A 15,621-nucleotide genomic window follows, 5' to 3' on the forward strand; every position below is an offset into this window, starting at 1 on the left:
GCCACCCGAGCGTCCCTCGCGGCTAGAGGTCGCTCTGTAGCGCTCCGACCCATTGTCTCCTTAACCAAACTCAAGAAATTAAAACATATCCTGGGGTCCCACTTAGTCACTTTCAGTAAACACTGACCCTCCATGCCCCAACCCCAATTCAGTGTCTCTCGTCCTTTGTTGGGGGTCCCCAGCCCTCTTTCCCAGAGCCAGGCACAGTTCAAAGTCTCTGCAAGACCCAGGCTTGTTCCTTGCTGCTGCTTCCAGTTCTCAGCTGCTATACGTTCTCAGGCCTCTCCTTCCTGAGCATCCCCACCCTTACTGCACCCGCCCGCTGTTTTTTGTAGGGAATTTGCTGACTCAGGTGAGACTCCTCCTGTAATCAGGGCTGGCTGAGCCCCAAGTGCCCCAGCTCAAGAGCAAGCCGCCTTGTTACACCCACTCATCCATCACTGGGGGGGGAAGGATGATTTTGTGGTGAAGGCAGTGGCCTGGGAGCCAGGAGCCTAAGAGTTACATCCTCTCGCTCTCTGCCTCAGTTTCTCCATGTAAGGAGGAACCATCAGCTTACCTAGCTCATGGAAGTGTTGTGGGCCTCCATGGACGTGTGAAGTGTTGCTGCTGGGAGAGCTTTCCTCATCCCGGGAAATCCTGTTGGTTCTGACAGAAGGAGCATGCCAGCTCTCAGTCCCCGCCCTGCAGAGAGGAGTGCCACTGTTTGGCCTCATTCTCAGCGAGCACCCTCTCTCCCCGTCCCCTCTTCTCTCGCATGGCTGCCGGGTGAGCAGTAGCAAGCATCGGGCGGCAAGGCGCCATCAGCGGGACCGGATGCCCGAGTGCAAGGACTGGAAGGATGTGTCCCAGCAGGATGCTGTGAACCCCATCGAGAGCATCGACACCTGGACAGAGTCAGTAGAAGGAAGAAATAAGGTGAGGTTGTTTCTCTGTATCCCCACTGCCCGGGCTCGTCGTGTGGAACCTCTCAGGCACGATTAGCCGCACACCTTATTGGCATGGGCCACATAATGTCAGGTTATCTAGTGATTACAGAATAATGAGAAGCCGTGCCCATGTGTCTGTCAAGAACTAAGGTGGGAGATAAAAGTACCAGCCCTTCCAATGACCACGAGAGAAGGAGCTGAGACACAGAGAGGTGGAGGCAGTATTGTCAAATGGCTGGGGTAGTTCCTGGCTGCCTGACATGCAGTTCCAGCTTGTCTCTGCCAAACCAAGCTGGAGAGAGAATGGTTTCCCCTGGCTTCAATCCTACCTTGGACTGAGCCCCAGAGACAGGCCCCTCTCCCACCTCACTCCGTGCCTTGAACTCTCCTCCCTTCAATCCCACACATGGACATTGCTTCTTAGAAGCAGAATGCCGATATAAAAGCAGGAACAAATCAGTTAATTTGGGGGGAATCAGCCAAATACTGCTGACCAGTCACCAAGCCCCCCAGAAAGCGGGAATGGGGACCAGGGCTGATGGGGAAGCTTCTAAACATCCCAGGAAAATGCCTGCCTTCAGTGGTTCATTTCACTTGCTTGTGTGGGCTGCGGGAAGAGCCAGTGAACAAAGGTTGTGTAGAAATCCTGGCCTGAGTCCATTGCCGCTTTGTGAATGAAAACGTGTTTGTGCAGGAGGTGCCCCTGGGAGTCCAAGAAATTCCATTGGCTCTCGCAGTGCATTTCCTCTCTGGAAAGGACATCTCTCCCTCTTTCTGATGTGTGGCCCTATAAAAGCATGGCCAGCATTCAATAGCCATTTCTTTCCATCCCCCTGGTAGCCATAAGTGTCAGTGGTCTGTGCACTCCTTCATGACTAACTTCCTGTTCAAGGCTAGAGTGCTCGACACCAAACACACACAGAGGGATGCAAACAAACGGCTCCCAGCTTCCTAAAGTCACTTCCTGTTTTCATACACACCTCCAAAGTCACTTCCTGTTCCAAGGCCCCAGCCAGGAATCCGTCACTGCGACTGAAAGGGCGGTGGATGGGAAGACGCTGCCTATGCATCTGCTCAGAGCAGTTCTGAGTCGGGGTTAGTGGTTGAGTGTCCACACCAGGAGCAGGAGTGTGAACTGGGGACAAATAGGTGTATTGGGAGATGGTCATGGAACCTGGAACCTCTTAGTACAGTTTTATCTTTTCTTATGCATCTAGATCCGTTGTTCCTCTCCTCCTTTCCTCCTTTTCCCCTCTTCTTTCCTCCTCTCTTGCATTCTTCACCTCTGTCCTCCCCGCTCCCCAGCTAGTTAGATGTAACTTTAAATGTAAATATTCCAAAGTTCTAAGTCAGACAGTGAAGCCCCATGGGAGTTACTAAAGCTCTGGGAAGAGCGAATTCTGCTGCTTGTGGGAGGAAGCGGTGTCCCCAAAGGTGTCTCCTACAATTCATTCTGCAGGCCCCTAAGAGAGAGGTGTTGTGAGAGACCCATCTCCCTTCTGAACTTCCTAACTCTGACTGCTGGATTCACTCTTCATTCTTCACAAAGGACTCTCCAATCTAGGGTGGTCCACAGATCTCAGTTTGAGACCCTCCAGTCAGATTTTAGTTAACAGGTCATAGGTGATGTAAAAATTGGCTAAAAAGGCCAATGCGTGCAATGGTGGGTTCAGCATAGGATAATCCAGTCTATACAGAAAGACGTATGTGAAATGTAAAAATCCCTACATTAATGCAAAATTATGGCTGCAGAGCAAAAAACACAAGATGTCAGAAAATGCAATACATAAGGTTCCAATAATGTTAACGCAGTCATGTTGCAGACATATAGTATTTTCTATGCCTGTTTATTCTGGTTAATTACCTAGCTTAGTATATTATTATTTATATCACAAAATGAATATTATAAAATGTACAGGATGCATAATGTGGGCAAATTATTTTTGTTGTCAGAACTTTAATTTTTGCATTTTCATCCTCATTTTAGACATTGATTCGTAGTTTTTTGCATTTAATTATCTTGTTGTTTTCAAATAAAGAATGGGGGGAAGGAAATTGCCCAGGCTTCATACTGCAATGTCTTTTGAATGGAAAGCACTTCATAACACACAGCTTTGAAGTCCTCACCTGAGTGAGGTGAATAGGGTGGAGGAAAAGTGAATTCGAACCTTTTATGTTGCTTGCTATTGTCTTTCTTGAGACATTTCCCTGCCGTTACAGGGGCCTCGGCCATTGGTGCAGCTCTCTCCCTCCTATCCTCTGCCTGTGGCACATAATAGTCTAATCTCCTGTGGGATGTAATATTTTGGTCTAATTTCAGTTGCTGGTTTAGGTTTAGGTGCTGGGCAGTGTTGGTGACCTGTGATGTAGAGGAGGTCAGCCAGGTGATCTGGTGGTCCTTTCTGGCCTTAAACTCAATGACTCTAAGTTTGAACTATCAGAACAGCAGTACATTTGCTTACTTTGCATTGGCTGGGGAAAGGGAGAAGAATTTTAAATGAAAAGCTTGGAATGCAGAAAAAATTACAACAGGCTCTAAAATGGTGAGATGAGCAATGTTTTTTTCATACCCCTGATTTTCTCTTGATGCTAACGAACCGTCTTCAGGAAAACACTTGAAGCATATTCTCAAGTCGCATTGTCTTCAGCGAGACTTTAAGCACATGCTTTCCTGCTTTCCTTTATAGGGATGCTTTCCTGAATGAGGGCCAAAGTAGAGTTCTGCTCTGAGACGCAGCCGTAAAATGATACTGAGGCGCGTCATGTTCACATGTGCTCAATGTACAAATAAAAAGATTTTTTTTCTTCTCAACTGCAAATCCTGCAAACTAAACCTGGGATCTGGGAATCAAGCAGAGCTCTTTCCTTCTCACTCTTCGTCTCCCGGAATAAAGGTTCAGCAGGCCGTATTGGGCGCTCAGGCACACCTGCTTGCCCCATTGTCTCCATAGCCCTCCATGGGCTTGCTCCCTGTATAACTGATTGGAGTTTAGTGTCTGATGCACAAGAGAATCCTGCTCACTCTCCGTTAGCCACGGAGGCTCTGCAATGCTAAGGTATTGCTGTCACAAGAATCAACAGCAGTACGCTGCATAGGAAGGGGCACAATCGCTGTTCAGAATAGAACAGCACTTTAAGGGTTTTGGGGGGGAAGGAGGGAGGATTTGCTGTTTGTGTTTTGCTGCCTGTCCCATTGTCGGCCTGAGAGCAGTGAAGATCCTGTCTCTCCCCTCACCATCGTTCATTCTGACATTCACTTCCTTTATCAGACGGTCAGCAAACTGGTGATCCAGGAAGCCAATGTTTCCGTCATGTACAAGTGTGTTGCCTCCAACAAAGTGGGTAGAGATGAACGGCTGATCTACTTCTACGTGACCAGTGAGTACCACCAGATGCCAGGGAGGTCTGTCTGTCAATCTTGGGTCCCTCCAATAGGCAGGTCCCAAAGCCACTTAGGGCGTTATAAGTCAAAACCTCAAACTCCACCTGGAAACCCAGTGCAGAACCCAGCGAACCGGTGCCGTGTGCTCACAATCAGAAATTCATCTCAGCAAGCCAGTTGCATTCTGCACTAGCTTCGGCTTCCACGTTAATTGGAGATGTAACCCCACATAAAGAATCCTGGAGAAGGCTGGCAAAGGCACAGATCCTGGTAGCAAACTTAGCATTTAAAGTAAAATGTCATTATCTTTTAGGTTTCAGAGTAACAGCCGTGTTAGTCTGTATTCGCAAAAAGAAAAGGAGTACTTGTGGCACCTTAGAGACTAACCAATTTATCTGAGCATGAGCTTTCGTGAGCTACAGCTCACTTCATCGGATGCATGAAATCATGGAAACTGCCAGTTTCCACAGTATGCATCCAATGAAGTGAGCTGTAGCTCACGAAAGCTCATGCTCAGATAAATTGGTTAGTCTCTAAGGTGCCACAAGTACTCCTTTTATTATCTTTTAGGCCGCCATAGATGGGGAGAAACCAGCTTGGTCACTGCTGCAGGTTGTTGTTTTTTTTAATTCAATACTGGAAAAACAGTGCCTATGTCAGCATCTTCTCAGACTCTGCCCGTTAGTCACTGATTGTGAATCCTTTCTCCTTACACTATCCTGCCTGCCCTGGAATGGAGAGTTCACAACCTTATTCTGTAATAATCGTAAAAGTCAGAGCCTGCAACTCTCAGGTGTATCTGATGCAACAGTACCCTCTAGTGCTCTGTAGGGTAACTTCACTCTTCCCGGTTTGCGTTCGGGTCCTGAGACACTTGGCAGGAGCCATGGGGAATTCTGAGGGTGCAGGGGAGAGATTAATTTGATCTAGTTGAGTTTTTAAGAGCTAGAGACTGACAGTACTGGCTAAAGCCAGGGATCGCACAGTGAAATGCTGCGTAAACTTCCTTTACACAATCCTGACCTGCAATACCCCCTGCTGTTACAGGCCCATGTCCCTGCTATGTAGAAATTGGGAGTTGGACAGGATTTCATAGTGATTTTGTGACTGAGGGCTGTGTGGGTTATATGCTGTTTGGGGGTGGAGCCTGCCTGCAAAAAGCCCAGCACACAGTTGGTTTCTGTCTGAATAATTAATAACAACACTGTGTGCGTGCTCTGCCAGTATTTGTGTATGCAAATATACATTTTCGTAAGCAGATTGGGTAATTGCATCCCAAGTAATCTTCTGTGTGTGCACTTGCCTAGCTTGTATGCACAAATGCCTGTTTGGATGTGCAAGTGGTGGGGTACAAACACATTTTTGCAGAAGCAGGAAGCGGTTTAGAACCCTGTGTTTTAATATCGGACCAGGGAAGTAAAAACCAAAAGCTAAATTCAGACCCTGCAACCTTATTTCATTTGTGACCCAAGCTTAATTTGAGCCTAGCCCTTCAGTTCACCACCTGTGACTCCTCTTCGCTTTAGCAATTTCTTAGCAGCATCATGCAGGTTATCACTGTGCTTTGGGGAGGTTTTTTTATCCCTGTCTATATACAAGACGGACTCAGAGTGCGAAGCAGAGGGCGACAATTCCACCCTGTAAGGCAGTGATGCACCATGGAGCCTTAAAATCTCAGTCACACATCCGTTTCCTTCCCTTGCCTTCCTGGCAGCCATTCCGGATGGATTTGAGATTGAATCCCAGCCTTCAGAGGAGCCCACTGAGGGACAGGACCTGAAACTGAGCTGCAATGCTGATAACTACACCTATGAGAACCTGCAGTGGTACCGTCTGAACCTCTCGAAGCTGCACCACGAGGAAGGCAACCCACTAGTCCTGGACTGCAAGAATGTCCACCACTACGCGACCAAGATGCAAGGGGAGCTGCACTTCGAACCCGACTCCAACGACGCTGCCCTGCTGCTCACCATCCCGAACATTTCCCTGGGGGAGGAGGGAGACTATGTGTGTGAGGTGCAGAACCGAAAGACCAGAGAGAAACACTGCCACAAAAAATACATCTCTGTACAGGGTGAGGAGCGTGGGAGCAGGCAGAGTGACTCTGTGATGGTGGGCGTGATGCAGGGCAAGGAGCACACAAGGAAGCACCGGGATGGGATGAACAGGGCCTGAGCAGCAAGGGGTGTTGGGTATGAGAGAGTTCTCAGCACTGCCTGTCTCAGCCTCACCCAGAAGGGGCTAGATACTCAAAATGTACAGTATATTAGGACCCCTTAGAATTCTTCCCCCTGTATGGGTCAAGATGGTCTTCAAAGCAAACAATCTCCTGCTTGTCTTTAATCTCCTCTTTGTCTGGATGCTGCTGCTCCTTTAGCCCTCGAGGTCCCCAGACTGAAGCAGAACCTGACAGACATATGGGTGAACATCAGCGACTCGATAGAGATGCGTTGTAAGGTGGATGGCGCTCACATTCCTGACATCAGCTGGTATAAAGACGAGAAGCTGGTGGAAGAGGTTTCAGGTACGGTTGGTTCAAGAGGGCGGAGTTGAGGTCAGGGAATCTTCTTCCAAAGGACAGTCAGGCAAACTAGATTTGAATCATGGCCCTGCATGCCCTAGTTTAGATCCCGCTACTAGATCGTTGGGCTGGAATATCTCTTTTAACCAGGTTCTGCCACAATTTGACTGTGTCCTCATTGGCCAGCCAGACCACATTAGGACCTGGTGCAGGCGCAGCTGCATTTATGCCATGCTTACACACAGCTGGTCAGAGACCTGTGCAGACAGGAGTTGCTGGACTATTACAGGGTGTAGCAAAGTTAGACTCTGTCCATACTCCATCTGAAACGGCAGGCTGCTTTGGTCACTAGATACTAGGGCAATTAAATAGTGGTGCTGCTAAGCGCTTCTGGCTTATTTTCCCTGAACAGCCTGGAGGTTTTGGTCTGAGAGTACGGTTTGGTCAGGTAATGAAACCATGTTGCAGGTTACGGAGGGGGCTAGTCTGTGGCATGGTTTAGCTGCGCGGCTCTATGTCAAAAAAAAAAAAAATCCTCATTCACACCACTCCAGGGAAACTTGCAGGAACCCTGCTAGCAACAGTAACATTTGCCGGCATGTCTTCGGAAGGGCTGAAGGGAGAGGGCATGCTCCAAATGGGATGGCTTCATAGGCGGTGCTGTGCACATGTGAGTGCTCTATGAAACTGGAGCCAGTAATGGGAGCGTTCCCCGCTTTCCCTGCAAGGGTTCCTTGTGCTCTGAGTCCTGCATGTTCCAGTGGCTTCTAAGAGCCACTTCCTTAGACAGGCCCGGAGGGGCTTTTTATAACCTAGTTGGAGGCCATGTCTGGATGAGGAAAAGAGGCCATGTTCTGTGACGTGTTAGATAACATCTTTTAACTAATGGTCTGTTAGACCAGATCCTGCACCTACTGGAAAGTGGGCAAGCCATGCTTAAAACCTTGTTAGCTGGTTGTGGGCATGTGCAGTGGGAAGCCTAGGCTAATCGCCCCGACTGTTAAAAGGCTGCATTGTATTTCAAGTCTGAATTTGTCTGGCACGGGAATCCCCTCCCTCCGGAAACTGCACCAGCTCACACTGATACCATTAGCCTCTGTACCTTTCAGGGATTGACCTAGCGGATTCAAACCAGAGGCTGAGCATCCAGAGGGTGAGAGAAGAGGATGCTGGGCTCTACCTGTGCAGTGTCTGCAACGCCAAGGGCTGCGTGAACTCCTCAGCCAGCGTCTCTGTGGAAGGTACCGCCAGCATCCTGACCCCAGGGAACAATCCCCTCAGACTCTGGGAGTGTGGACAAAGCAGGAGGAGTAAGGCCCCTCACTGCTTCTGTGTGCTCTGAGACAGCCGATGCAGAGATGAGAGTGAAGGCCCCTCCATCTTTGCTGGAGTGAAGGTGCCAGGAGGAGGAGTCCAAGGGCAGCGCTAGGCCAAGCTTGGATACCCTCAGGGCAGCGCAGCCCTCCTTCCAGAGAGGGAACAGGGCTCTCACAACAGTGTCTGTTACTCTCCTGTGCTCAGCCCCATGCGAGAGGGAAGGCATAGATGCAGCTTCTCCAACACCTGCCTCACAGTATACTCTGGAGTCCATGATGAGGATGGGGCAGGCTGGAACAGGCAGTGGAGAATGAGCATCTCTTTGACTTGGCAATTTCCCTTCCCGTTCTGCAGGCTCTGACGACCGGACCAACGTGGAGATCGTGATCCTCATTGGGACCGGGGTCATCGCTGTCTTCTTCTGGATCCTCCTCATCCTCATCTTCTGCAACATCAAAAGGGTACGTTGCCTGCTTTTACCCCTGCAGTGTGGAGCCAGGGAGGGAGGGTAGGAGAGCAGCGGGGAGAATGAGATATGAGTTCACAAGGCTCCTGCTTCTCAGGGTGGGAGGTCTAGCTGCAAAGGTGATCCTCAAAGCCACTGCAGCGTGTCCCTAGTCCTAGCATTGCCAGCAGGATGATCACTGGATGGTGCTCTGGACTGGCTCCCTTCCAAGTACAGGGCTCACAGCAGCCACAAGGAAGGAGGCAGAATGGTGTTTGGCATTGGAGAAGAGGACCCAGAACAAAGGGGGTGAGGGAAAATGGGGGGAGCCCCCAAGCCCCCCTTCAGAATGATTAAACCTACTCTGTGGTGCCAGAAAACAATGGAGTCAGGTCGCAGCACAAGGGGGTAGGATAGAACAGGAATCGTGTAAGCGTCTCCCCACTGGAACTGGTGCTGAACTGCCCAGTCACACCCCCTCTTTGCTGATTCCTGCAGCCCGCCCACGCTGACATCAAAACCGGCTACCTGTCCATCATCATGGACCCTGGAGAGGTTCCCCTGGAGGAGCAGTGCGAATACTTGCCCTATGACTCCAGCAAGTGGGAATTCCCACGGGAGCGACTCCGGCTAGGTGAGAGCTCTTTGCTGGCCACAGGACAGACAGGGCCCTGCTATGCACTCACCACCAGGCAGCTGTGAGCCTCTTGGCTGCATCTGATGGTTGGGCTCCAGCTTTTTCGCTCTCTCTCCTTCTGTGTGTCCACTACTTCCTTGGCTTCAGGGCCACCACTTCTACCTTCAAATGTTTCCTGGCTCAGCTATGCTTGGCAGATTTCTTTGTCTCTCCTCGGCCACCATCCTGGGACCTACTGTGGATTTCTGGATTGTATTCCCTTGCTCTCTGAGGCCCCTGTATTCCTGGGACTCAGGAGTCACTCTTTTGTCATGGCCAGGTCCCCAAAACCAGGCCCCTATAGGACCGTGCTCTCTCTCTGTGTGAACAACATGTGCTGTCCTCTCTCTGAGAACTCTTGTACCTCAATGTAAAAGCTTTTGGAGCTAAGTAGCTCTCCCTGTGAGACCCTGCTCCTGTCTACACTGGGTGATGAGTGAGGAGGAGGAGAAGCTTGGACAACTTTTACGAAATCATTCCCCAGCGGTGGCTCTGGTAACACTTTGGAAGGCCACCACCAATGCTTCTGAGTCTCCCAGTGCTCCGTCTTTCAGCTAGGGTCAGAAGTTGGTCCAATAAAAGATACTACCTCACCTACCTTGTCCCTCTAGTATCCTGGGACCCATGTGGCTACAACAACACTTCATAGGGTCAGGTATGTCATTTTGCCATTACAGTCAGGACGCCTGGGTTCTAACCCCACTCTGTGACCTTTGTCTAGTCACTTGGGGCCGGATTTGCAACCCTAGCTCACACTGCGTATTATCTTACTGGACTACTAACCCCATTGATTTCAGTGTGGCTACTTGTGGAGTAAGGTGCAATTGTGAAGGAGCACAGATATGAGAACCTGGCCCTTAATCTCTTTGTTTCTCCTTCTGTGAAATAGGTATAATAATACTAATGTACCAGGCAGGGGTATGATTAAGGGCTGATTAGTATTTGGGACCCAGGGAGGGAATTTACTATCGCAGAGCTGTGTTACTATTTGTGTCCTGTCTGATGTGGTGGTTGCTTTATGAAAGAGCTCCTGGTCTGGAATTGATCACACTCCTCCACTCCATTCATCACCTCAATCCAGGGAAACCGCAGAGCTCATAACTCTGCCACCCCATCGCTCGGGTCCATCTCCCACTCAGGAGTATTCCTCTGTTGGACATGGCTTACAACTCAGAAGGGCCAACAGAAGAGCAGCAAATGTACTTGAAGCCTGGGGCTTCTGGCTTGTCCAGGGCATGCATCTCCTTTCAGCTGTCCTGAGGGAACATGCAGCTGCATGGGCAGAGTGTGCCAGCCTGAGGGCACATCAGAGCTCCAGTCTAAAACTCAGCGCTAGGAATGACTCCACCACCCTGAGAGAGAGAGAGAGAGAGACATACACACAACACCGCTCCACTCCACTTCTTATAGCCTACAAAGGGTTACACAGAGTGCTGTGTATGAGAATGCCAAGGACTGGAATAATGACATCAGCCCTGGCCATTCTGCTCCAAGGTGTCCCACACACCTTTCCCACGCACTCCGCTCCAGGGCAACAAATGGCACCTCACCTCCACGAGCTGTTTCCTTCCTCTGCTTTGTCAGTGCTGGGTCTGTCTCAGTTCCCCCCCTTGTCCTTTCTCTCATTATAACCATCTAAGCAGGCAGCCACCTGGGAAGGGTGCACGCTGCACTTCTTCCTCTTCCTTTGTCACTCCTTTTCTCCTCCTCGCCGTTTCCTGTTTTGTTTTTGTCCCATTCCCCAGGCTCTGAACCAGTCCTCCATGACGCTCCCTTTTACCCCATGTTTTCCTCCTTGGCAGGTAAAGTCCTGGGCCATGGTGCTTTCGGGAAGGTGGTGGAAGCCTCTGCCTTTGGGATTAATAAGAGTAACAGCTGTGAAACTGTGGCAGTTAAAATGCTGAAAGGTACGAAGATGGGGAGGCATGATGAATGGTTTTTGTGGATAGCAGGGGATTAGTCATCTGCCTGGGAACGTCCATCTGGTTAATATCTGTCTTTCACAGAAACATCTCGAGTGATTTAAACTGATCCCTTGTCATCGCTAGAGCACATACCTGCACTCATGCCGTTAAAGAGTCCAAGGGCCCGATCCAGCCCTTGGTGACGTGAATGGAGGTTGGATCATGCCCTAAAGGAACAACCTTCCTTCTTAACGTTTAACTCCGTGGCCTTTGACCCTGTTGACCTCTGATAAGTGATGTCCTGTCCCCATGCAGGTCCAGTGGAAGAAGCATGGCAGAGCAGACAGGGGAAGGAAGGACAAAGGGCCAGGTTTTGAAAGGTATTTAGGTGCCTAACAGAATTTTCAAAAGTGCCCAGCTCTAGTTCTGCCACAGATTGGAGTTAGGCACCTGACGTGCTTAAATACGTTTGAAAATCTCACCAGGCACCCATCTGCATCTTTAGGCACCTACATACTTTTGAAAACCTGACCCTAATTGTGTAGAACTGTTTAAAGTCTCAAATTGGTAACATAGTCTCTAGATCACTGCACGTCTGACAAAGTACAATAACATTAAGAATCAAAATATTTAAAAATCAGTTCTTTCATATAGCTGCCAAAACTCGAGTTCAGGGTTCTGCTGGAGTTAACGCCAATATTAGACACCTAAGAGGCTGTACATAGAGCAGGAAAACACTCCTTTCCTGCTTCATTTCAAGAGCTTGGGTGATATCAGTGGCTCTTAAAGGAGAGATACAGAATCCTGAACCCCACTCTCGGCTTGTCAGTGAAGGAGGAGCTGCTTTTCAAATTGTTTGCTTTCAAATGTGATTGTAATTCATGTTTAAGCGCCACATTCAGATCAGAGGTAAGTAGATCAGAACTCTGTTGAAGTCAAGAGAGTTGAATCTGCCTTAGGGCCAGTTTCAGAGCTGGAGTAAAATTGCATTCTACAGATTTGAGATCTTAAACTTCTGTGGCCACGTTTTCAAGCAGGCCCCTAAAATGGCACCCTCCTTTTCTGCATGTTGCCCATTTGGATAAAAAAAATCACTTTTGTTTGCACGTATTGGTTACCAGGCATATATACAACTACCTAACATGTAAGCAAAAGGGGCAAGCACATAGAGAGGAACATTTGCATGTGGAAACCAAGTAACTAAGGCTGTCAAGCAATTAAAAAAATTAATCACGATTAATCACGTGATTAACTGCGCTGTTAAACAATAATAGAATACCATTTATTTAAATATTTTTGGATGTTTTCTACATTTTCGAATATATTGATTTCAGTTACAACACAGAATACAAAGTGTACAGTGCTCACTTTATATTTATTTTTGATTACAAATATTAGCACTGTAAAAAACAAAAGAAATAGTATTGTTCAATTCACCTAATACAAGTACTGTAGTGCAATCTCTTTGTCATGAGAGTTGAACTTACAAATGTCGAATTATGTACAAAACAATAACTACGTTCAAAAATAAAACAGTATAAAGCTTTAGAGCCTACTACTCCACTCAGTCCTACTTCAACCACTCGCTCAGACAAACAAGTTTGGTTATAATTTGCAGGAGATAATGCTGCCCGCTTCTTGTTTACAATGTCACCTGAAAGAGAGAACAGGCATTCACATGGCACTGTTGTTTCCAGCATTGCAAGATATTTATATGCCAAATGCCCTAAAGATTCATATGTCCCTTCATGCTTCAACCACCATTCCATATGTCCATGCTGATGATGGGTTCTGCGCGATAATAATCCAAAGCAGTGCGGACCGACGCATGTTCATTTTCATCATCTGAGTCAGATGCCACCAGCAGAAGGTTGATTTTCTTTTTTGGTGGTTCGGGTTCTATAGTTTCCGCATCATATGTTGCTCTTTGAAGACTTCTGAAAGCATGCTCCACACCTCATCCCTCTCAGATTTTGGACGGCACTTCAGATTCTTAAACTTTGGGTCAAGTGCTGTAGCTATTTTTAGAAATCTCACATTGGTACCTTCTTTGTGTTTTGTCAAATCTGCTTTGAATGTATTCTTAAAATGAAGATGTGCTGGGTCATCATCCGAGACTGCTGTAACAGGAAATATATGGCAGAATGTGCGTAAAACAGAACAAGAGACATACAATTCTCCTCCCAAGGAGTTCAGTCACAAATTTAATTAACGCATTATTTTTTTAATGAGTATCTTCAGCATAGAAGCATGTCCTCTGGAATGGTGGCCAAAGCATGAAGGGGCATACGAATGTTTAGCATATCTGGCACATAAATACCTTGCCACACCAGCTACAAAAGTGCCATGCGAACGCCTTTTCTTAATTTCAGCTGACATTGTAAATAAGAAACAGGCAGCAGCATCTCCCATAAAGGTAAACAAACTTGTTTGTCGTAGCAATTGGCTGAATAAGAAATAGAACTGAGTGGACTTGTAGGCCAGAGGTGGGCAAACTATGGCCCACGGGCTACATCCGTCCTGCAGGACCGTCCTGCCCAGCCCTTGAGCTCCTGGCCCAGGAGACTGTCCCCTTCCCCTGCAGCCATGCTGCCATGTGGTGCAATGCTCTGGGCGGCGGGGCTGCAGACCCTGGTCTGACCCGGTACTCTGTGCTGCATGGCGCAGCACGGCTACCTGTCCTAGTGCAGCCACGCTGCCAACCACCGGTGTTCCAGGCAGTATGGTAAGGGGACAGGGAGTAGGGGCAGGGTTGGATAGAGGGCAGGGGAGTTCGGGGGGTGGTCCGGGGCGTGGATGGGGTCGGGGTGGTCAGGGGGCGGGGAACAGGGGTTGAATGGCGGCAGGGATCCCTGGGGGGCAGTCAAGAAGGAGAAGGGGGGGTTGAATGGGGTGGTGGGGAGCAGTTAGGGGCGGGGTGCATGGGGGCAGTCAGGGGACCAAGAGCCGGGGCGAGGTGGATGGGGCAGGGGTCCCCATGGGGCAGTCAGGAAATAGTGGGGGTTGGCTGGGGCAGGAGTCCCGGGGGGGCTGTCAGGGGGCAAGAAGCGGGGTGGTCAGATAGGGGGCGGGGGCCAGGCCATGCCTGGCTGTTTGGGGAGGCACAGCCTCCCCTAACCGGCCCTCCATACAATTTCAGAAACCCGATGCAGCCCTCAGGCCAAAAAGTTTGCCCGCCCCTGTTGTAGGCTCTAAAGTTTTAAATTGTTTTGTTTTTGAGTGCAGTTAAGTAACCAAAAAAAATCTATATTTGTAAGTTTCACAATAAAGAGGTCACACTACAGTACTTGTATGAGATGAATTGAACAATACTATTTCTTTTGTTTATCATTTTTCTAGTGCAAATATTTGTAATAAAAATAATAATATAAAGTGAGCACGGTGTACTTTGTATTCTGTGTTTTAATAGAAATCAATATATTTGAAAATGTAGAAAAACATCCAAAACTATTTAATAAATTTCAATTGGTATTCTATTTAACAGTGCAATTAATCGCGATGAATTTTTTTAACCGCGATTAATTTTTTGAGTTAATCACATGAGTTAACTGCGATTAATCAACAGCCTTACAAGTAACTATTCATCTCAGTGCACATTTGTACATATGGATGCACCATGTAAAATCTGTGGGAGCAATTTCAGAAGCCCATTTGAAAATGTGTCTGTTTGTGACTACATTTTTCCGGAAGTTTTGCAGATCCCCTTTAGGTGCTGTTGTTTTCTGACTTTGAGGCCTGGCAGATTTTGTTTAAGAAGGAGCTCCTTCCACACAAATTAGGAAAATCTCCACAGTGAAACAGCCAAAAATTGCAAATCCCAGAGGTGGTGAGATTAGGAGGGAGGAATGTAGCAGAGAAAATGCTCATGATAAAGGAGGATACAAATTGTGAGTTAAATTGAGTCATGGAGAAATAACAAAGTATCTTTCTGCCTAAATTACTACCAAGACACAAGGCCTGATGCTGTTCATGTTCTCTGGGGAAAATGCCATGTAGAATGAGCTGCTCAAAGAGTACCTTTGGGTGTTTAGAATAGTAAATGGACTAGAGAGTGAACTCCTGGGTTGAAATCAAGCTGGAGACTCTGAACCTGTATGTTCCTATCTTCAGTCAGGATCAGAAAACCCCAAATTCCTTTTGTTTCCCTGAAATGGGTTTGTGGCTCATCACATCAGCTCAAGAAGTCAAAAGGCCAAGTTACAAGTGTGTGTGTGTGTGTCTAAATCTGTGTGTCTATAACCCTTGTGTGGTCATTTATCCGTGAATATAAACCACTTCCAACTACCCCTGGCCTAAGTGTGTCGGGCCCAACCTGTGTTCGCTTTTACTTCAGTGTTCTACATTAATAGTCCAACCCACCCCGCCTTCGAACAGTGATTCTGCAGGGCTGAGGTTATTACTTTATAAGCTAATATTCAAAAGTCCTAAAGCCATATCTACACTAGTG

General features: G+C 48.0%; 1 protein-coding gene across 2 annotated transcripts in view; it reads left to right on the top strand.

Annotated features, from left to right (window-relative positions):
* FLT4 (fms related receptor tyrosine kinase 4) overlaps positions 1-15,621 on the top strand; it is a 104,515-nt gene that overhangs the window by 74,992 nt on the left and 13,902 nt on the right. For both annotated transcript variants that reach the window (XM_084637243.1, XM_084637242.1), the window contains exons 11-18: positions 777-918; positions 4,199-4,307; positions 6,026-6,385; positions 6,689-6,835; positions 7,942-8,073; positions 8,504-8,610; positions 9,093-9,228; positions 11,073-11,177. In XM_084637243.1, coding sequence (XP_084493369.1) covers positions 777-918; positions 4,199-4,307; positions 6,026-6,385; positions 6,689-6,835; positions 7,942-8,073; positions 8,504-8,610; positions 9,093-9,228; positions 11,073-11,177 — 1,238 coding nt within the window. The remainder of the gene's footprint in view (positions 1-776; positions 919-4,198; positions 4,308-6,025; positions 6,386-6,688; positions 6,836-7,941; positions 8,074-8,503; positions 8,611-9,092; positions 9,229-11,072; positions 11,178-15,621) is intronic.

The sequence above is a fragment of the Lepidochelys olivacea genome (assembly GCF_965140295.1).
Source record: "Lepidochelys olivacea isolate rLepOli2 genome assembly, chromosome: 8".
NCBI lineage: Eukaryota > Metazoa > Chordata > Testudines > Cheloniidae > Lepidochelys > Lepidochelys olivacea.